Source organism: Tenrec ecaudatus, chromosome 8, assembly GCF_050624435.1.
Source record: "Tenrec ecaudatus isolate mTenEca1 chromosome 8, mTenEca1.hap1, whole genome shotgun sequence".
In the NCBI taxonomy this organism is placed as follows: domain Eukaryota; kingdom Metazoa; phylum Chordata; class Mammalia; order Afrosoricida; family Tenrecidae; genus Tenrec; species Tenrec ecaudatus.
This window is the reverse complement of record NC_134537.1, coordinates 94637949-94659579: the sequence shown is the minus strand read 5'-3', so window position 1 is coordinate 94659579 and position 21631 is coordinate 94637949. Positions and strand designations below refer to the sequence as shown.

At 48.5% G+C, this 21631-nt stretch overlaps 1 protein-coding gene across 1 annotated transcript in view; it reads left to right on the top strand.

The window, feature by feature from the left end:
* CSGALNACT1 (chondroitin sulfate N-acetylgalactosaminyltransferase 1) overlaps nt 1–21631 on the top strand; it is a 217006-nt gene that overhangs the window by 177872 nt on the left and 17503 nt on the right. The window contains exon 5 of the mRNA XM_075556574.1: nt 5734–5835. Coding sequence (XP_075412689.1) covers nt 5734–5835 — 102 coding nt within the window. The remainder of the gene's footprint in view (nt 1–5733; nt 5836–21631) is intronic.

The window sequence follows — 21631 nt, the reverse complement described above, 5'->3', positions numbered from 1 at the left end:
AAAGGAACAGGAGGTGAGCCCTGGAGGATGCTCAGACTGCTGTTTTGATGTGCTGTAAATCAGAGAGCAGAATCCTCCCGAGCAGGGTCCACTCACCCGCATCCAGCCAGCAGGCTGAACCTCTGAGACCTGCTCGAGCTCCAGGCGGACAGAGTCCGACAGGAACCAGTGCCATGGGGGAGCTGGTGTCAGAAGCGCTAGAGAAGAAGGAACGATTGATCACCTCCGGGAGTTTGATGCTCACCCCTAAAGCTGTGATCACACACCTCCTCCAAACAGACCTCTGGTCGACTTGCCTACCAGCTCTCTGCTCAGGCCTCTGAGTCCCGGCATGAACTCAAGTTGAACAATCTCTCCCACAGATATTTTTATGTTTGGAGTTATGTTGTAACTTCTTTAACCCTCCACCTGGCCATCCGAACCTCTCAGCTTTCTGGCAGAGTCCTAGACAGACTAAAGCTGTTAGCTTTTGTAGATGCAGCGCCATCCAGCAAAGGTGGTCCAGGGAGAGAGGAGCGCCAGAGATGACCTGCGGAGTGACTCCAGCCAAGGCACCAGAACTCATCCCCTCACCTGCGTATTCAGGGTGCACTTGGGAGAAAGACAGGCTCCCGCAAAGAGCGACACGGGGCAGTTCTACCCTGCCCTATGGGTCGATATGAGTCTGAATCACCTTGCCAGCAGTGAGTGTTTTGGGTTTGGGTATTCTGTGGATGTAGTGGTGGCGCTTGGTCTCTCTCCACGGTGCACTTGTACAGACTGATGACAGAGCTCAGACCACTGCATGCTGTTGGATCCTCGGGGAAGAGAAACCCAGGTGTCTAAGTGGCTAGGGTGTGTGTTTTCTGACTGAACATACGTATCTTAACTAGTCTGTGTACTCTGTTCTGCAGTGTCCTGAGGGAGACGTGATTGTTATTTTCCGGGGTGGAGTGGGGTGGGGAGAGATACATACCCTAAAAAGACAAGACCTTTGAGACATAGAAGCTGAGCCTTTGGGGTGGGGGGTGGGGGGCAGGAGAGACTTGTGGACCTAAGGACTGGCAACCACGGAAAGACAGAGCGCATCCCTGGAGGATCCTTTGGAACTAGGTGCACCCTGACACTCTTTTCTACGCCTCACTAACATGGGCTTCATAGGGTGGAGCGTTTCAACGTGAGGAATCCAGGCAGAAATAATTAACAGGAGTTTCCATGCTCAGTGAATGGGATTTTCCCTCCTTCCTCATCTCTCTCTCTCTCTCTCTCTCTCTCTCTCTCTCTCTCTCTCTCTCTCTCTCTCTCTCTCTATCTATCTATCTATCTATCTCTTACCTGATCCCAATAACTCAAACCATGTGGTGCACAGTGACACTCTCACATACACACCCACCCCTTCCTAACACCTGTCTCTCCAGGAGATGGAGTCTAGGGAGGTTTGTATTTGAAAATACCCCCGAGACCCCTCAGACAGGCAGCAATGATGTTTCTCTAGTGCTGTGCTCATCCTCCCAGAGAGAACTTATTTATTGCACTATTTATGCATATTTCAGTTATGGGTGGTAGGCAGAGAACTTCTCAAGGGCATAAATGTCTTCATCTTTTTTTTCAAGATCCAGCGGTAGAATATCGGCACCTTGCGTATTGCCAACGCATGTGTAGTGGTTACATAATCTGGTGAACTTGTGGAGGGGTGGAGTCTAGCCTGTCAATCAGGTCACAGCTTGATGACCCCATTTGGAGGTGCCACAGAGATGCCAGATACAGATACTCCCTGCGAGACATGCCTGAGACGAGCCTGATGGAGCTACACTGATGCAGCCAGAGTCCTGGAGCTGGAGGAGCCACGTGGAGACCCATGCCAACCCATGCCAGACCCATGCCACGTGGAGACCCATGCCAGCCACGGGGAGACCCATGCCTGCCCATGCAGCCAGAGTCCTGGATCTGGAGGAGCCACGTGGAGACCCATGCCAGCCCTGAGATGCTTCTACCACCACTGGATCCTTCAGACTTTCTACCACTGGCCTGTGATCTTCCTGCAGTCAGTGTCATTGCATGTGTTTCATTAGTCTGAAGAGGATTTTATAGATTGGTATTGGACATGATGGACTTACGAACTTGATCTGGATTGGGTTGGGATGTTTTCTCAATATTCAATTGCTCTTGAATATAAAGCTATTTCTGAAACACATATGAGTGTCTATGGATTTGTTTCTCTAACACAACGTGTTAGTTGAAGGAAGGGAAAAGTGAATAAACAGAATGGAATCTTGGAGATGGGCTTCAGGACACACTCTCCTTTGTCTTTTGGGGACAGCCTCCCCTTGACCGTGAAGCCCATTGCATCCCATCTCTATTCCGGAACATCCAGGAAGCGCTGCAAATGGCTTTAAGGTGACCAGAGAGGTGGACAGCAAAGATGTGACTCAAAACATGGGACTGCTTTGTATTCAAGATCTGTGGGTGACCTGCTCCCGATTCTGGGATGGATTTCTTCCAACTGCACACGCAGTTCCTCCGGCGCTTGGCTCCGTGTATGCTTTTGTTCTACCCTGGCAAAGGCAGTCAAGGCAAGATTGAGAAAGGGGTCCGTTATGTAAAAAAGGGCTCTGCTGTGGGAAGGGAGCGGCTCAATCTGCAGGGGCTGCAGCTCTCAGCAGGCTCTCACACTCAGAGCACGTGTGTGGTCACTGCCCAGGTTTCTTGCCTTTTTCTGCTTTGAAAAACTCTGTATTGCGTCTGGACTCCTGCAGTAGCTCTGACCTTTCTTCACGGGAGAGCAACAGAGCTCTCGGAACCGAGCCTTGCTTGCTTTCTGCCCAGGGTCGGCAGGATCTCCCCACTCTGCCAGTCTAGGCCCAGGCTAAGCTCACGGCCCAACCATTCCAGCCCAGGAGATTGCCATGGTTCTGAATTCCGTGTTTTGTTTTTTTTTCATATGTTTGAAAAGAACTTGTCTGTCACTAAAGACTCCAAGTTTATTTCGATTTTACTTTGCCTTGTTTTTGCTGAGCCACTCAGACCAATATTCAGGTTCGAAGGGTGCGGAATCTGGAGAGGTTTTTGTTTTGCTGTTAAGGCTGAGTCTTTACTCCGTTTTTTGGTTTGTTTTCTCTGCCTTCACCACATCTGCTTATGCATCCATTTTGTCTTCAGCGATCCTGTAGATGGGGGCGGGGCGGGGAGGGCGACGGCGGTGTGTGAGCATCACAGAATGCCCATTTCTTAGAACAAGTGTTCTTGTATTGAGGGAAAGTATGAACCGAGACTTAGGCCCATTTGCAGCTTCAGTGTATTGCCTTATAAATATAGGTGCATAAGCCAATATCATTATTGTTATGGATTACTATATTTACAAAAGTGCGCACCTCTGTTAATCTCCCTATCTATGCCTTTGCTGCCTAGAGCTTGCCTCCGTTTCCTTCTGCCTCCTCCTGCCCCGCCATCACTTTCCCCTTCTTCCACCTCTTAGTGCTCCCTCTCCACTAGCGTGGTGTTGCTCTAACACTTACAGGATCTCCACCCTCTCCTAGATGCCGGTTCCCTATTGTTCCCCTGTCCATGACACTGTCCGCTCAACACACCTTTCTCCCCACCTCCTTCTTCCCTGTCTGCCTTCTGGGGCCATTGGCTCCATTGCCTTCTCCCCGGGATTCCCTCCCATGGTTCAACCCATCCATGTTCTAGTCTGAGCAATAAAAAAACCTACAGTAGAAGAAAGAAAGGGGAAGAGAAAAGATGAGACAAAAGAAAACAAGAAAAAAGACCCTAGATAGGTCCAGGTCTGTTTGCTGGTCCCCATGAGACCCTCCCCCCTGGTCCTGAGGGAGATCCAAGGGCTGCCCCTCCTCACCCGAAGCCCATTCTCGGGGCTCCTCAGGGCCTACACACACACACATTCCTTAAACGCTATTCACCTAACATACCGCCATCAAGTTGGTTCGGCTCATAACTATATAAGGTCTCTGAGATTGTAAATATATGGGAACAGACAGCCTCCTTCTCCCCCAGACCCTCTGGTGGTCTTGAACTGCTAAGCTTTCAGTTAGCAATCTAAAATCAAACCCACAGCACTAGCAGGGCCCCATAAACAGGGTACCACATTTACTCTGCGTACGTGTACATATATATGAGAGCATTTCAAAAGCATTCATGGGAATTTCCCTTTTCTCACAAACTTTTGACACCTCCTGGTATATGTGCATATATATGTGGTGTATATATAGGTAGATATGTATAAGTATGCAGATATGTGTAGACATGTAGATATATGTATATAGGTGAATATATATATTTGCAAAGATCATAAAGTAGTTCTAGAAAATCATAGAGAACTTTATTAAACAAAAATATCAAACTGTGGAGCTCTTGGTTCTGTCAGCATAGCCTCCATCTAGGTCTCTAAACTTCGGAAAGCAGTATTTCCATCTCTCTAACCTTTCTCTGAAGAATTCTCTTCTCTGATATACACCGTGCCGTGTCAAGATGGTCGTTTTGACATGTGCAAGGGACTCAAGCCATGTTCCTTTCAAATGTTCTTTGAGTTTGGGGAGCAAAAGGGAGTCTGAAGTAGCAAGAGCAGGGCTGTGGTGGATGGGGTCGGTTCTCCGAAGAAATCTCACCGGACTGCCTTTGTTACTCTTGACGAATGAGCAGGTGCACCGTCTTGACAGAAACATATTTCTCAGCACAATTTTCCCGACCTTTTTCCTCACCGATTCAGTTTTTCATTTCCCTAAAAATGCTTCATAATAAGCCTCCGTGGTCAGTCTTCTAGAAAAGCCATCAAGGTTATCCTTTGGAATCAAGCACAATTGCCATCAAGCTTATGAACTGCCCTCTGTGTTTGGACTTGCACTGGCCCGCAGATCCCCTCAGAAGTCACTGTTTCAAATGGACTTTTGAGAGGCACCCTAACAAGACTACAAAGGACCCCGGTTGACACAGTGGTTACACGATGGGCTGCCACTCGCTAGGTCTCAGGTTCTAAACCACTAAGTGTGCTGTAGAAGAAAGGCGGGGGGGCGAGGGGCTTTCTTCTACTCCTGGAAAGAGTTAGTGTCTTGCAGCCATAACTGTAAAGAGTTACAGAAACTCACAGCAGCCGTTTCAGCCTTCCTCCAGGCTGGCTTTGAGTCAGAATCGATTCAGTGGCAGTGAGTTTGGTTTGGGTTTGAAATAAGACTACAAGCCCCGCCTCAGGAGCAGTGGGTTACAGGTCGGGCTGTGGTTCAAAACCACCAGCTGCTCCAGATGAACACGATGAGGCTTTCTGCTCCCATAAAGATGTACTGTCTCAGCAGCCCACAGTGGCCGTGCTACTCTGTAGCGTCACTGTGAGACGACATTAATGGCAGTAAGTAAGGAATAAGATCAAGGCAAGTGGCCTGCTGAGAGAAGTTTATCTGCAACCATCCACTCATCACAGAGGCATATTTAAATGCTTCAAGAAAAAGAAACCCACACATGGATGTACTCGTCTTGGATGAGACCAATTGCATCTGCGTTTCGACGTACCGGGTCTGTACATTCAAGTGGCATGGCTTTTCTGAGCAGCACAAGCAGCTGTGACAACCAGCTAGAACTGCCTCTTGATCCCATCCCTGCTGTCTGTCTATCTGTCCATCTGTCTGCGCCAGCACTCGCTGCCATCACCCCAAGGCCCCTGCCACTTAGGAAAAAGGCCATTTGTTCTGCCGTGCGTGTTAATGTGAGCACAGGAACCAGACATACATGTGTTTTGTTTCCTAGGGAGATGTGCATCCAGCAGGATGGGCGAGTCCACCTCACCGTTGTCTACTTTGGAAAAGAGCAGATGAACGAGGTCAAAGGAATACTAGAAAACACGTCCAAGTGAGTATGGAACCGGAAGAAGGAGTCGCAGCGTGTAAGCTACAAGTACACATCCGCGAGGGGCACTGGTGCTTAGTTTTACTGTCCTCTAGCACCGAGGGTTGGGAGGTTGATTGGTGGCTGGCCACGCGTAGGTCCCCTCCTTTCCTGGGAACCCACTCGCCTGACACTGGTCCTCATTGTGCAGGGGTAATGCCTTTGGCAGTTGAGATAAACTGCCCTGAGCAGCCAGAGTGGGGAGGGCGGGCTGCTTGGAGCTTCTGCATGACTGGACACCATCACTCTGAGCTCCACAGCACTTGGCACTTGACATTGCAGAATGAGAGTTAGAAAGAACAAGGCTGTCTACTGAATCCTGTCTCAGTCACAGCCTGTAAGGCTAAGAGTGATACCCATGTTTAAATCTGTTCCACTTAGCAAATGGTCTCCCCACTTGCCTGGCATTCATTATGCCTCTGGAGAGACTATTGAGAAGCCAGAAGTGATGACTGGGGCGGGATCCTTGATTCAATCTACTCATTTAAATAGAAATTATTTGAGCAAAGACTTTAGGCCTAGGTTGTGATCAGTTGCATGAAGTTCTAGTGGCATAGTGCTTACAAGTTTAGCCGCCATCCTCAGGGTTGGCTGTTTGAAACCACCAGCCGCTCCACGTGAGACAGGGCTTTCTACTCCCATAAACAGTAAACTCACAGGGGCAGTTCTACCCTGTCCTGTAGGGTCACTAATGAGTCAGCATCAACTCGATGACAGTGAGCTTCTTTTATTTGTTTGATGAATTGTGTAGAGGAATAAATGCATTTAAAAGAAGCCTGGATGGATTTTTCCCTTCCTACCAAGGAAACAAACCAACAAACCTATTGACATTTCTACGAGTGAGGGGCCCGTGTACTGCCTGCCACCCACCTCTCGGGATTCCAGGAGTCGAGTTCAAGGAGCTGATGGCTATTTCCTTCCCAAGTCAGTGTGGCAGGGAGGGTCGCAAATGGGTCCAGCTGGCTGAAGTGTCCATCAGGCCCTCTGTTTGGGGTGTGTGACAAATGGTAAAAACGGTTGTCGTTGGAGGAACAAAACTCAGAGGCTGAGCGTGCTCTTTGTGTATTTGTGTTCATGCTTTGTTGTCAGCGTTGTATTAGCAACACACATCTCGGCACCAGGTCAGATACTAATTGTAATTACTGAGCTATTGTGAAGTGGGGGTTGGCCAACGACAACCTGCTGGCCATGTCGTCCGACTCTTGTTGTCAGCAACATTCGGGGGGGGGGGGCGTAAACTGTTGCTGCTTTTGCCTCCAGGGGCGAGTAGTTGTGACTCAGAGTCAACGATTCCCTCGCCAGCCCTTTCCTAAATTATAGAAGAAACAAAAAGCTGACCTCTGTCCTCAAGCAGGAAGCAGTTTAGAGTCTAAAACTAGTAACAACCCTTAGTCTTCGTGTCTACAGCTCATTCACAGTCATTGAGTCAACATCAATGGTTTCTACTCCTTGATGGAGAAACATGAGGCTTTCTACTCCTGTAAAGAGTTACAGTCTCGAAACTCGCAAGGACAGTTCTACCCTGCCCTGTAGAGTCCCTGTAAGTCAAAATCGATTTCCACGGCACTGAATTTGGTCAAGCTACCCCCCAACAGAGACTGTGGTGCTAGAGATGAAGCAGTCAGTGATATCAAGTCATGCCACTTGGGCACAGTGGATTGGAACCCCCTTTTTTCTGTGTGGATTGCTCATTCTCTTAGTGGGTGCTGTCTGGGGTGCTGAGGTCCCTGGTGCTTTGGGGGGTGCCCTGCCTTTTCCTGCGCTGCTGTTCTCATCAGACTGCCTCTCGGAGGAATGAATGTCTCTGGTCTGCCCGGGTTGATGTTGTCCACACAAAGCCACTCCACGTTCTAAACGGATCTTCCTTAATTACCCACTGCCCCTAAACCAGCTCTTCTCTTGCACTCAGATAATGAGGAGCCCAGGCACAATGGAAGGAAGTGAGGCCTGGTCTCACACCACCTCCATGACTGCTGGCGCATTGGGCAGCTATGATCCACAGGGCGTACATGGGCTAGCCTTCAGACGACCACCGAGAAGCTCCACTGAAACTGTGTCAGCAACATAGCAACACCCACGTGCCCGCTGACACTGGGCTGGGCAATGACTGAGAATTGAGCTGAGGTCTCCTTTGTGAATTCTACCACGGAACTGCCAATGCTTCTAACGGTGCCTTTGGGACTTCCTGCACCGCAGCCAGGCTGTTACTTCTCTTTGTGAATGTCAGGGCCTACTTTCCCTTTATGTCTTCAATCTGGTTCTTCTCAACTTGGGATTTTTCTCTACCCTGCTTTCTGCTCACTGAGCCTCTCCATCTTTTCATCCCCTTCCAACTTTCCCCATGCCTGGAGCTCTCCTGACTGCCCTAGTTCTCCTCTCTCTACACTCCTGATTAAATTCACCTGCAACACCCCTTACACATGGCCCGGGATGGACTCTGTCCTAACCTCATGAAGAGGAACGAAGCATCAGGGTTAGAAATTACCCAGAAATCCCACTGCTGTGAGATTGATTCTGATTCAAGGCAACTCTGTGGGACTGACCAGAACTGGCCCAGGGAGTTTCCAAGGCTGTGATGGCAGCAGCAGGTGGCCCCAGCTGGCTCCTGTGGGGTGGTTAGTGCCTTCAAATCATCAACCTTTCGGTTAGCAGATGAACCGCTGTGATGGTTGCACTGTACCATCAGGGTTCCCGTGGCAAGTACAAATCAGAACTTCACTGAGATGCTACTTCACACCCACTAAGATGGCGAGAGTCCCAACGGGAAGAGAAGAATGCAAGTGTTACTGAGAAGATGGGAAACTCGGAACCTTCGGCCATTGATGATGATCGGATAAAATCATGCGCTCCTTTGGAAAACAATTTGGCAGTTCCTCAGCATTTAAAAACAGAGCTACCATATAACCCAGAAATCCCACTATGTACACACACAGGCTTCTGTAAAAAGAGAAAACAAAGAGGGAGAGTTGGTTGTACTCTCGGAGACCTTATTCTGGCTCTCTTCACGGCTGTGCCCATGATACTAAACCAAACTCCCTGCTATCGAGTCAACGCCAACGAGGGTAGAACTGCCCCTGGGGACTTCTGAGACTGCAACACTTTACAGGAGGAGAAAGCCCAATCTTTCACCCACGGAGCGGTTTGTATTTCCCAACGTCTGACCTTGTGATTAGCAGCTATGCCACCAGGGCTCCTGGTAGCTTTAGAAGCTGCGCCGTGGGGTCTTTCAAAGAATTGTGCACAATTCAAAGGCAGAAGTGTTAGTGGACCGCTATTTGAGCAGTCGCATTTCTAGTATTTCCGTAATCTCCGATTTATAATTTTATGCGTGAATAAATAAAATTAGGTGGGCTAACGGATGTTAAAGCTTTAATGCAACATGTCAAGAATGTTTGGGTTACTGTTCTTTTGAGGCTTGCTTATTTAATCATTCTTTTCAGCCTTGTGGATAACCTGATCCTCACCCCAAACAGAGAGCAAGCAAGCACCAAATGGGTATCAGCCTGTCCTTAGAGAGACTGAGGTCATTGCTCTCCAAAATAGTGACTTTTGCTCTCTCAAGTTTTGGTCACCTCGAGGTCTTATAAAACCCACTGCCGCCAAGGCAATTTTGACGCAAGTTTCAGAGGCTGTAGATCTTTCTGGGACCCAAACCCCTCCTCTTTCTCCTGTGGAGTGCCTGGAGGACTCAAGCCACTGACCTTAAGGTTTGCAGCCCAACACATCACCCACGACTTCTGCTGGCACTGCAGGCGAGCATTGGACTGCTAACCACAAGGTTGGTGGTTCAAAATCACCAGCTCCCCCACGGAGAAAGATGAGAGTACTGAAATCCTGTATAGGGTCCTTAAGAATTGGGGTCTACTCAATGGCCATGGGTTTGTTTTTTGGGGTTTTGAGGTCATCTCATGATCCTAAAAGTTGTAATACCACTAACTTACTTTTACTAAAAATGTCTGTATGCCATGCCTTATTTTGAAAGACGTGTTTTCTCAAATCAACTACCTTATATTTCTTCTGTGTCCTCTGGCTCACCTGGCAGAGCTAGGCCCACTGTTACTCGGCGAATTGGGCTGATACCCTGCTACAGAGTAGTTTGTACAAGACAAACAGGAGTGTGTATTGAGTACACACCACTGTGTACCAGACACTGTGCTGGGGTGCCCCTCCTGGACTGGCTGTGGGTGGAGAGACCCTATGCAGGCACTGGGAGTGCAGTGGGTGGGGCTGGGCGAATTTGCCAGCACTGGGAGTTAGACCTGCAGACTTCAGGCCAGGGGAAGCGATGTGCAGGAGAAAAGATACGAGCTCTGGAGATGAAGCCACACGCTCAAGTCCCCACACTGGACTTTTGAATCTCAGGCTTTTGGTAAACAGAGTTGCCAGGGCTGACATTTAAAGGAAAAACCAAACCAAACAAAAATCCATGCATCCAGTGAGAAAGTAAAGGCAGCCCGTGCCTTTGGCATAGAGGGTAATGAATTCGAAGTAGCTGGCGCCTGGCATTGCAAACACACTGAAGTTCAGAGCAAGTTAGCTGGCTCTACTTTTTTTTTTTTTAAGATACTTTTATTGGGGGCTCTTACATCTCATCACAATCCACACATTCATCCAGTGTGTCAAGTATCTTTGCACATATGCCAACATCATTTTCAAAGCATTCTCTTCCCACTTGAGCCCCTGATATCAGCTCCCCTTTTCTCCCCCCACCCTCCCTAATCCTCCTGGTATCTCTACTTTCCTTGTTGGCTATGAGGGGTTTATCTATCCTGGATTCCCTGTGTTGTGGGCTCTTATCTGTAGCAGTGTGCATGTTTGGGTCTAATCTGATTTATAAGGTAGAATTGAGGTCCTGATAGTGGGGTGAAGGAAGCACCAAAGAACTAGAGGGAAGTTGTGTGTTTCATCAGTGCTATATTGTACCCTGACTAGCTCATCTCTTCCCTGTGACCCCTCTTTGAGGGGATGTCCAATTGTCTACAGATAGACTTTGGGTCTCCAATCCATGCCACCCATCTCCTACCCCAATCACATTGGGTATGATTTTGTTCTGGGTCTTAGATGCCTGATACCTGATCCCATTGACACCTCATGATCACACAGGCTGGTGTGCTTCTTTCATATGGGCTTTGTTGCTTCTGAGCTAAATGGACGCTTGTTTATCTTCAAGCCTGTAAGACCCCAAATGCTATATCTTTTGATAGCCGGGCACCATCAGCTTTCTTCACCACATTTGCTTATGTACATGCTTTGTCTTTAGCTGGCTCTACTTATTTCACACTAAATTTTAGGACCCATGGAAAGGCACAAGTGAGATTCCCTCAAAATGTGCAAAACCAGTGTGATAAGCAGGCTTGTATCATCACAGGCACCATAAAATTCTAAATTAGTTGTTTTACACGCCTGCTTTGAAACATCTGGCAGAGAACATGTTTTAAAATTTTCATGCCATTCCAACTCTCTCATAAGTAGAACACTTAGGTGATTTCCATGTTTAGGAAATCTAAGGTTTAAAATTTTAAATTATATACTATAACATATGTTTATATGTAAACTAATGAAAGCTTTTTAAAAGTTCAATTTCAAATAAAGGGCTATTTGCTGAAGTGTCACATTAAGAACCTCCTTATAATTGTGAGAAGATGCCTGCATTATCATATATCATATTAGTCAGCAAGGTATCTTATCATCTGGAATCTAGCCATTCTGGGAAATACAAGTCAATTACTGAAATTAAATTTCCAGTAAAGCATGACCTTTCACAGTTCATCATAACAGCCATGAAAGTCACTTTGTAACTTGGAGAAGCCCATTCATCACATTTATTTCATAAAAGAAAGGAAGTGAGTGGAAAATTCAAGGGGGTTACCAGTCAATAAGGCAATTCACGACATACTCTTGAGTAAATCATGTGGTCTTTAGGAATTGCATGTTCAGAATAGGAAATTATATTGTGTAGAATGTGCTGCCCTCCTTCTACCGTAACAAACATGCCTGTTCCTGACTCTACATGTTACATTTCTTTGTGGCTGAATCTAGTATTCATATCCAAATCATACGTTTTTCTTTCCCTCGGCCCTCTTTCTTCCATGTCATGTGTTTTTCTTTCCCTCGGCCCTCTTTCTTCCGGGGTACTTACATTTTTGTTGTCTTCTTACAAGCTTGGGTTGGTGCCTGCCCTTCGGACCCCATTGGGCAGTCTCCCTCTGATGTGTGAAGAGGTTGGCTTCTCCGTGCACTGTTGGAGGATTGGGGGGGCGGGCGCGGGGGCAGCTGCCGTGGGAAGAGTACGGCATCTCTGGACACCACGCTCAGTCAGCAGCAGGTCTAAAGTGCACCTCCGTGGTATTCATTTATCCACCCCTTCGTGTGCCCAATATCTATTATGCCTTATTCTCACGTACTCAGGGAGCCCTGGGGGCACAGTGGGCTATGTGTTGGCCTGCAAACCTCAAAGTCACCAGTTTGAAACTACCAGCTGCTCCTTGGGGGGCAGATGAGGCTTTCTATTCCCCTAAAGAGTTCCAGTCTTGGAAACCCACAGGTTCTGTGCTGCTCTGCCCTGTAGGGTTGCTATGAGTCAGAATCGACTCGGGGCCAGTGGATTTGTCTTGTTATGTTCGCTTACCAGCACCGTTCTAGATGATCTCTGAAGACAGAGGAGGAGGGAGGGGACAAAGGCAAGAAGACAACTCTGATCCCTGTCCTTGAAGGCTTTCGAGCCTGTAGACTGGAAGATAGTCGTGTGCAAGCACATGCCTATGAGGCACTGGCACAAGAAGGCAGGCACGGTGACACCAGGAGGCAGGACTGAATCATGCCCTGTGGTCTCAGTTTGCAGTGAGGCATGAGAGGTGGAGGCCGTTAAGGTAAGCCTTGAGGAATAAGTGGAATTGCCCCAGGGATGGGTGGAGGACGTGTGGTCCTCTATGGGAGGGAACACAGAGCTGATAGGGCGGCCTCAGCCTGACCACTCCTTGATGACTGATCTTTCATTTTGAGCTATGCCTAGCTGGCCATCTGGTCACTTTGCATGATAAAAAGACAACATAGGACCTCAGTCTGAGCACCTTCCCTTCCTGTGTCTTGGGTTTGGCGCTCCGTGGCCCTGTTGTGCACAATCCCAAATCCATCACCGCCAGATGATCCCCATCCGTGGTTTGGGTGGCAATTGCGGTTTGTTTTGTTTCGCTAGATTTGGGTGCATTTTAATACACTTTTGAGCAGGGGCTGGTCTGATCGGTTGATCAAGTCCTGCTGTATGTTTCTGAAGGAAGGTATGGGGCGTGTTGAGGGGAGGGGCCTCGCTCTCTTGCAGGAGACGTTTCTCCTTACACTGCTGCAGCCTCTGTTCTGGAGCCAATTCTGAGGGCATCCCACTTCCAGGCTCAGAAGACCTGGTGATGCATTTGCTTCCCTGTCCTGGAAGAGAGGGAACGAGCGTGTCTTGATTTTTCCCCCTAGTGTTTCCAACTCCACCCGCTTGCTTAGCAAAGAGCTCCTATTAATGACCAGAGGCCCTTCCTGTTGGCAAGAGCCAAAAATAAGGGCTTCTCTCGGATTACTGGTTAATTAAAAGAAACATTCAGCATGAATAATCAGGAGGACAAATAGCCCCTGTCTCCAGCTGCAGACCAAGTCAGAGCTGACTGTAGTCGCCTGGCTTCTACATGGCGAGACCCAGAGGGATGACGTTGTTAACACCCTGGCCAGCATGACTGTCACCACCCTGCCTCCATGTAGATTCACATGATCAGGCCTGGGGAGTGGCCATGGCTTCAGCCTGCTGAGTCAAAAATAAGGTCATCCGTTGCCTCTGGCCAGCGCTGATCCTGGTGGAGGAGGATGCCGAGCACAGGTGGGTCAGGAGAGAGCTGGGTGTGGGCATCAGGAGGAACAGCAGCAGAGGTGCTCTGGTGAAGGATGCTGGGGCTCCCCCGGGGCATTTTGGGTGGCCCCCAGGCATGCTGAGGAGGGCCTTGAAATGCAGATTCAGATTGGTGAGTGCAGTGGTCATAACACAGGCGTCTTGTCCTTTTAGGGAATGGAGGAGAATGTGAAAGGAAACAAGCTGCCTTCGACTGATGTCCTAAGGCAGGTGTATTCGATTCCCAGGGCTGCCGCATAAAGTACCACACACTGGGTTCTGGAGGACGGACGGGAGCTGGGAATTGGGGTGTTGGTGGTGCTGATACTTTCCGCAAGCCCTTTCAGCCCTCAAAGACCTTGCTTTCCAACAAGGTCACATTGGACTTCATCTGATTTTTTCCCAGGGGTGTGTGTGTGTGTGTGTGTGACGACCACAGTTTAATCCATAGCAAGACTGCTCCAGCATCTACTCTGAAATCTTGTTCTCTAAGCAGTGGTTCTCAACCTGTGGCTCGTGTTTGGGGGTTGAAACACCCCCAAACCATCGGAAAACACATGTTTCTGTCCCCAGGTGGGTCCACCGACATGCAGATAGGCTGATCTGGTGAGAAATAAGCTATCTCAACCTTCACACGGATGCTGGCTTTTTGCCCACACTGTCGCAAAATGTAGCAATGTAGTTTACAGTTGTTATATTAAGAGTGTTGCCCATGCTACACTATGCTTCCAGATAAAATTTCATTTATTTGTCATTAGAAATAAATATTTCACAATATATAATTATATATTGTTTTGCAATTAATCACTATGCTTTAATTATGCTCAATTTGTAACAATGAAAATACATCTTGCATATCAGATATTTACATTATAATTCATAACTAGCAACATTACAGTGATGAAGTAGCAACAAAAATAATTTTACGGTTGTGGGGCGTCACCACCACATGAGGGACTGTATTAAAGGGTCACGGCCTTAGGAAGGTTGAGAACCCCTGCTCTAAAGGCATAGAGGTTGGTGTTTTAAGACTTTGTCTTACAGTTCTTCCAAATTAAGGTCATTTCAAACACAATGTACAATGACAGCTGAGCCCGCCAGCCACACCTTTTAGGAATCGTCCCTGACAGGGGGATCCAGCTTCCTTCCCTCCCACCTCAGCTGTGATGGGACAGAGAAGAACAGCATCATTAGCAGCAGCTCAAGCCAGGGACTGAGGCATTTTTGTACAGATCATACTAAGCCAATGGATGTCTTGCGTACATGTGATTATATCTATCACAATCCCCATTCTCCCTCCAAATGTGTCGTACTTGAAGGTCTTTGCGCCCTTCACTCAACACTTGACCGCCTCCTGGCTTTCCTGCTCTCACCTCGGGTTCGAATTCCGTCTCCCATCGCTATTAACAATCCAAGGTGACCTCACTTTTGTAATTATTTGGCATACCTATGCCGATGGGCTGGAGGCCGCACAGTGGGGATTGCTCCCTTGCCATGGAGTTGGCTCGGCCCTGGCAGCCTCCGTGTACCAGGAAGGGAGGCTGCCTGGGGGGTCCTGCAGCCCCTGACCGGCATGAGTCGGTTTGAGATCTCCGTGGTGGATATGGTGTGAACCCACCTTCACCGAGAGCTCCCCTCATTTCCATTGATCCGCTTTACGAAACACGGTGCCCTCCCTCAGTGGTTCCCAGCCTTCCACATGCCACGACTCTTTCACGCAGGTCCTCGTGTGGTGGGGCCCCCCAACCATAACATTATTGTCGTTGCTACTCAGTCCATACATATACATACATCAATTGTATAAAGCACATCTGTACATTCTTTGCCCTAATCATTTTCTTTTTTTTCTCCTCTTTTCTTTTTTTACATTTTATTAGGGGCTCATACAGCTCTTATCACAATCCATACATATACATACATCAATTGTATAAAGCACATCCATACATTCCCCGCCCCCCTTCTAACACTTTCTGTTGGTTTCTTTCTCTTCTCCTTATGATCATCCGGGTTATTAGGGAGAGAATGGGTTACAAAATGGTAAAGATACCGTCCTTTTTCCTGCAACACCCTATCTAAGCTGTCCTGACAGGCCTGGCTCTCTCTGGATCTCAGCCTCTCAGCCACATGATCCCTTGGCCTCAGCTTTGTTCCAGGGGCTGGCAAGCCCACACCACTCTGCCTCCAGTCTCAGCACTGCCCCTCTGTCCTGCCTCCTGGTCTCGGTGCTGCGGCCTCTGGTGGCCCTGCTGCTGTCGCCACTGCAGACAGGGATCTCGCACATGCCGCTGGTGGCGCTTCTTTCTTGAGGGTCATGGGTTTCTTTCACTTCCTGCGTCTGGCTGAGAGCGCAAAACTGACCGATCCCCTCTCTGAGTCGTGTTCCTTCTTCTGGAAGCCAGTGACCCGGCCCGTAGACTTCCCTGACACCGTAGCCCAAACCCATCCGTTCTTTTGTCTTCCGTATATATTTTCCAGCTTCTGCGTGCCTGTGAGGCCCCTGAACGGACCACGGCTTGGCTCAGGCACCCTCACCATTGTTCTAACACAGTACATTAGGCACCGTGCTCCTCGTCCCTGGGAGAAAGTTGCTTGTTGTGGTTCAAAGAGAAAGCATTTTCCTATTTAGTATCTCTCCTGGATCCTGGAAAACCTCTGAGAGAGGTGGTGTCTGACCTGGTGAGAACTTGTCCTTTCATTGGCCTGTGGGAATGCCAGCCGTGCCCACTCTGCAAGTTAGCTGACAGCTGTCCCCGCCGTCTGGGAGGGTCGCAAGGGTGCGGACTTTGAAGCACATGGAGCAGACACATCTGCCACCAGCTGCTAGAAAAAGCCACTGGCACCAAGGTGGCCTTGCATAGTGAACAAATAAGGGTGGGATTTGGCTGAAGCGGTCCTTAGAGGAACAGGTAACAATTCAGGCCTCTCCAAAAATACAGTTTCCCCAGAAAAGGACCAAATGGGTTGAGCTGGGGCTGTGGAAACCTCCAGAAGGAATTGCTAGCAGCTCACCCTCCTTGAGCCTTTTGGAGACAGGGAGGGAGCCCCTCTCGTACCAAGGACCAGACCGAGACTGCAGACTTCAGACCGTCACTTCAGGCCACGTGCAGAAAATCATGAACTGGGGCCTCCCGCCAAGAGAAAAGATTCCGGGTAAAGTTCCAAAAAGGAAGCGAATCCTTCCGAATGCAGACCAGTGCCAAACCGAGTGAAGAGTTCTAGAATTATTGAATTGCAGGCTCTGAAGCACAGGTCCTCAAACTTCACTTGGCCCACTCCCTACCCTTCTGACAGTCAAAACATTTTGTTTTCCATTTTAATTGTGGGTTCTATGACACAATCCAGGGTAAAGTGTTGGTATCTGCTTCTGGAGAGCCCCCTGGGTCATTCCAGCCAACACCACCATTCAGCGCGTTTGTGTTATGCTGACTCATAGTGACCCTGGTTTCTGAGGCTGTAACTCTTGGCAGAAGTAGAAAGCCCTGCCTTTGTCCTGAGGTGCTTCTCGTGGTTTTGAACTGCTAACCTTGGGGGTCACAACCTCCAGCACCCACCAGAGGAGCAGTGTCGCCCACTTAGGAAACCCTTGACTATAAAGGGAACTTTGGACTCCGTAACCAATGAAGAACTGAGACTAAAAGGTGAAGGGACTAACCCCAAATAAATTCGAGACGGAGCTCAGGCTGTACTTCTTTACTGGTTCAAGTATTTATCCAACAACACCTGTTGACACCTCTGGGTGCCAGACGTGGCTCGAGAGCTGGGATTGAAGCCTTCCCTGACTCACAGACCTGCTCTTTCTGTCACAGTGCCTCCTCTACCTTGATCTCAATCTGAAAAGCCTGTCTGGCATCAGACTCAGACAGAGTTGAGCTCACAGATTCCCAAGATAAAAAAACCAAGCTCACTTCCAGATGTGAAAGAAGATGTGAAGTCACGGGAGGGGTGGCAGAACTCGTCCCGCTGATTAAATCACTAGCTGTGGTACGTTTTATCATCTTGCAAGGCTGTTATGACTAGATACTTGTGTGAAGTTTGCCCACACTTGGAATGTGAACCCTAACAGAGGGAAAGAGGCCCTGTTGATGCTTTGGACCAATCAAGAGCGAGGAGACTCTGGGAAATGGAGCTAGGCCCAGGGAGGAGGGCAAGGGCTGGGCAGCTTGGGAGGAGAGGGAGCAACGATGACAGTCGGGTGGTTCCCACAGACAAGGGGGCATTCCCAATGTAAGTCTTCTGCATAAGCAAAAGGCAGAAGCAGGAACCACCATGAGGGGGTTCTCTGGTTTCGTCTGGTAGAAGACAGTAGGATCCCTCTCTCATGGGGTGCAGGATGTGCATGGGCTTGACGTGCCCATTCCAGAAGGTTCTGCGGTTCCTGGGAAGAATGGTGAGTTGAGGCACAGCTCAGCCCACTGACACAGCCCCGGAGCTCTCTGCCGGTGGGAGTACTGTGATACTTGGCGCCGACACAGTGCTTTGTATCTGTGATGCCATTTGTCTAGTTTGTAATGTTGGATATTTGAGGACGATTTTATTGATCCCAGTCAATAGATGAGGCAGCGGAGGTGCAGAGTGTTGTGGCTTGCTTCCTCTGCAGAAGGAATCTCGGGAGAGTCAGGGTTGAGAGAGTGCCAGACAGTCCCCATCCTGCCGCATTCATCCATCCGGAGTGGGGAAGGCATTTGGATTTAAATCAGCCTTGGGAGCGCTACCTGTCTGCGTCTAGGTAAAGGTGGGAAGGTGCTCGGTGGTGCTGTTTCTGTGCCATTTGACTCCCGTGGCTCTGTGGTTCCATTTGAGGGCCTGAGGAAGCATGGAGATTTTCCTGTGTTGGGTTGACCTCTCCATCGTTGGTTCAAGTTTTCTCCAGGGGGAGAAAATAGTCATTGGTGATATCAGCAGAGTTTTCAATGTGGGAAACATACCAGAGAAACTAGAAATATATCAGTGTTGAAGCTGGAGGCCCTGGTGGCACAGATGGTTAAACATTCAGCCACTGGCTGAAAGGTCGATGGTTGATGGTTGGAGCCTACCCAGGGTTACCTCAGTGACCCCCTTCCGAAAGGTCACACCCAGCCTTGGAGATCCTATGGGGCAGCTGTGTCCTGCTGCACATGCTGAGGTCACAGTGAATCGGAATCAGTGTACTGGATACTTTCATTCCGATGAGCTGGCAATGTTGCGGGCCATCCATTCTGTGACTGGCAAGGTAGTCCCAAGGTCCCCAGGGTCACTAAAGAAATCTGGGTCAGGAAGTTGAGCATCTCAGACTGCCGAATTGTTAGAACAAAGTGGTCTTGTGTTGAGGGTGCATTTGAGCAGGGGCCCACTGTCCATCTGTTTCCTTAATACTAAACCTATCAATATGTGTACATAGATCTACTTCTCCCTCATCATATATAAATATATTTATATCTGTATATGCCTGTATTTAGAGCTCTATAAGTGCCCTTTGCCTCCTAGTTCTTGAAGTGGGTGAAGGAAGATGTCAGATGGTGTAAGATATGACCAAATAATAATAATTTATAAATTATCAAGGGTTCATGGGAGAGGGGGGAGAAGGGAGGGAGGGTAAAATGAGGAGCGACAAAAAGAGAGACTTGTCTGATCAGAGCACACAGGAGTGGACGAAGGGGGGGTGGCGGGGAGAGTGAAGCACATCATGGCTCATCAAGCCCTGAGGACAATGATTCTGCGCAGAGCAGCAATGCACAGAGATGACCACAGGGCCGGCCCCACCATGGGACACAGTGTTCCTTACTGACCCATAACACCATGGAGAACAACACTAGAGACACATGGCGGGAATTGTGCCCGCCCTGAGCCCACTATACTGAAGCCAGCCACTGGGGGCATGCAGCAAACTAGCAGGGGGAGCAGGGCAATGAAGTTTCCAGGGATAGATGTGGGGCCAAGGCATGACACCCCATCACACTCAACTGGAAAGCACTCATAAAGGACAACAAATAGACCCTGAACTGTTTATAGGTTTTGTTGTTGTTGTTGTTGCTATTGTTTTTACTTTCTATGGTTGCTTCATTGTACCCAGTCTTGTGATGGTGCATATTTTTGTTGCTGCAAGTCTACCTGGAAGGAATAGGTCAGATAAACAACCCGGAAAAGAAAACAACGGGATGACAGTTCCAGGGGGACATGGGAGAGGGGGTGCCAGGGGAAAGGAAGAGGGTGTTAACAAACCCAGGGACAAGGGGACAACAAATGATCCAAAATCAGTGACAAGGAGGGTGTCAGAGGTGTAGCAGTACTGGATCAAGGGCAATATTCCTGAGAGGAATTCCTGAAACCGAAATGAAGGCTGAACATGATAGTGGGACAAAAGGAAAGTACAAAGAAATAGAGGAAAGAACTAGGAGCCAAAGGGAAGTTATAGAGGTCTAAATATACGCATATACAGATGTAAATATATTTATATATGATGAGGGAAATAGATATGTGTGTGTGTGTGTGTATACACACTGATAGGTTTAGTGTTAAGGAAACAGATGGACAATGTGCCCCTACTCAAGCACTCCCTCAACACAAGAACACTTTGTTCTAACAATTCGGCAGTCTGAGATGCTCACCTTCCTGGCACGATCGCTGAAGACAATGGGTGCACAAGCAAATGTGGTGAAGAAAGCTGATGGTGCCTAGCTATCAAAATAGTGTCTGAGGTCTTAAAGGCTTGAAGATAAACAGGTAGCCATCTAGCTGAGAAAAAACAAAACCCACATTGAAGAAGCACACCAGCCTACCCCGACATGATCACTTAAAAAGTGGGTGCATAAGCAAATATGAAGAAAGCTGATGGTGCTCAGCTATCAAAAGATACAGAATCTGGGTTCCTATAGGCTGGAAGATAAACAAGGGGCCATCTAACTGAGAAACAACAAAGCCCACATGGAAGAAGGACACCTGCCTGTGAGATCACAGGCGATGAAGGGATCAGGTATCAGGCATCAAAGACAAAAACACAAAACATAGCATTGTGAATGTGGGGGAGTGTGGAGTGGGGACCCAGGGCCCATCTGTGGACAATTGAACATCCCCTTGCAGAAGGGCCGAGGGGAGGAGATGAGCCAGTCAGGGTGCAGTGTAGCACCGATGAAACATACAATTTTCCTCTAGTTCAGTGTTCCTCAAACTTTATAAACAGGGGCCAGTTCACCATCCTTCAGACCCATTGGAGGGCCAGACTATAGTTTTTTTTTTAAAAAACCAACTATGAACAAATTCCTATGCACACTGCACATATCTAATTTTGAAGTAAAAAAACGGGGGGAAAAAAAACACCCAGCAGGCCAGATAAATGTCCTCGGCAGGCTTTATGTGGCCTGCAGGCGTAGTTTGAGGACCCCTGCTCTAGTTCTTGAATGCCTCCTCTCCCCACCCCCTGCCCACTAGCATGATCCCAATTCTACCTTACAAATCCGGCTGGACTGGAGGATGTACATTGGTACAGATAGGAACTGGAAACACAGGGAATCCAGGAGAGATGATCCCTTCAGGACCAGTGGTGAAAGTGGCAATACTGGGAGGGTGGAGGGAGGACTGGGTAGAGAGGGGGAACTGATTATAAGGATCTCCATATAACCCCCTCCCCGGGGGACGGACAGCAGAGAAGTGGGTGAAGGGAGATGTCGGATGGTGTAAGCTATGACAAAACAATAATAATTTACAAATTATCAAGGGTTCCTGGGAAAGGGGGGAGCAGGGAGAGAGGGGGACAAATGAGGAGTGAATACCAGGGGCTCAAGTAGAAAGCAAGTGTTTGGAGAATGATGAGGGAAACAAATGTACAAAAGTGCTTGACACAGAGGATGTATGCGTGGATTATGATCAAATACAGTGATATCGTTTAAAAACAATAGAAAGAAAGAACAGAATGTGGGC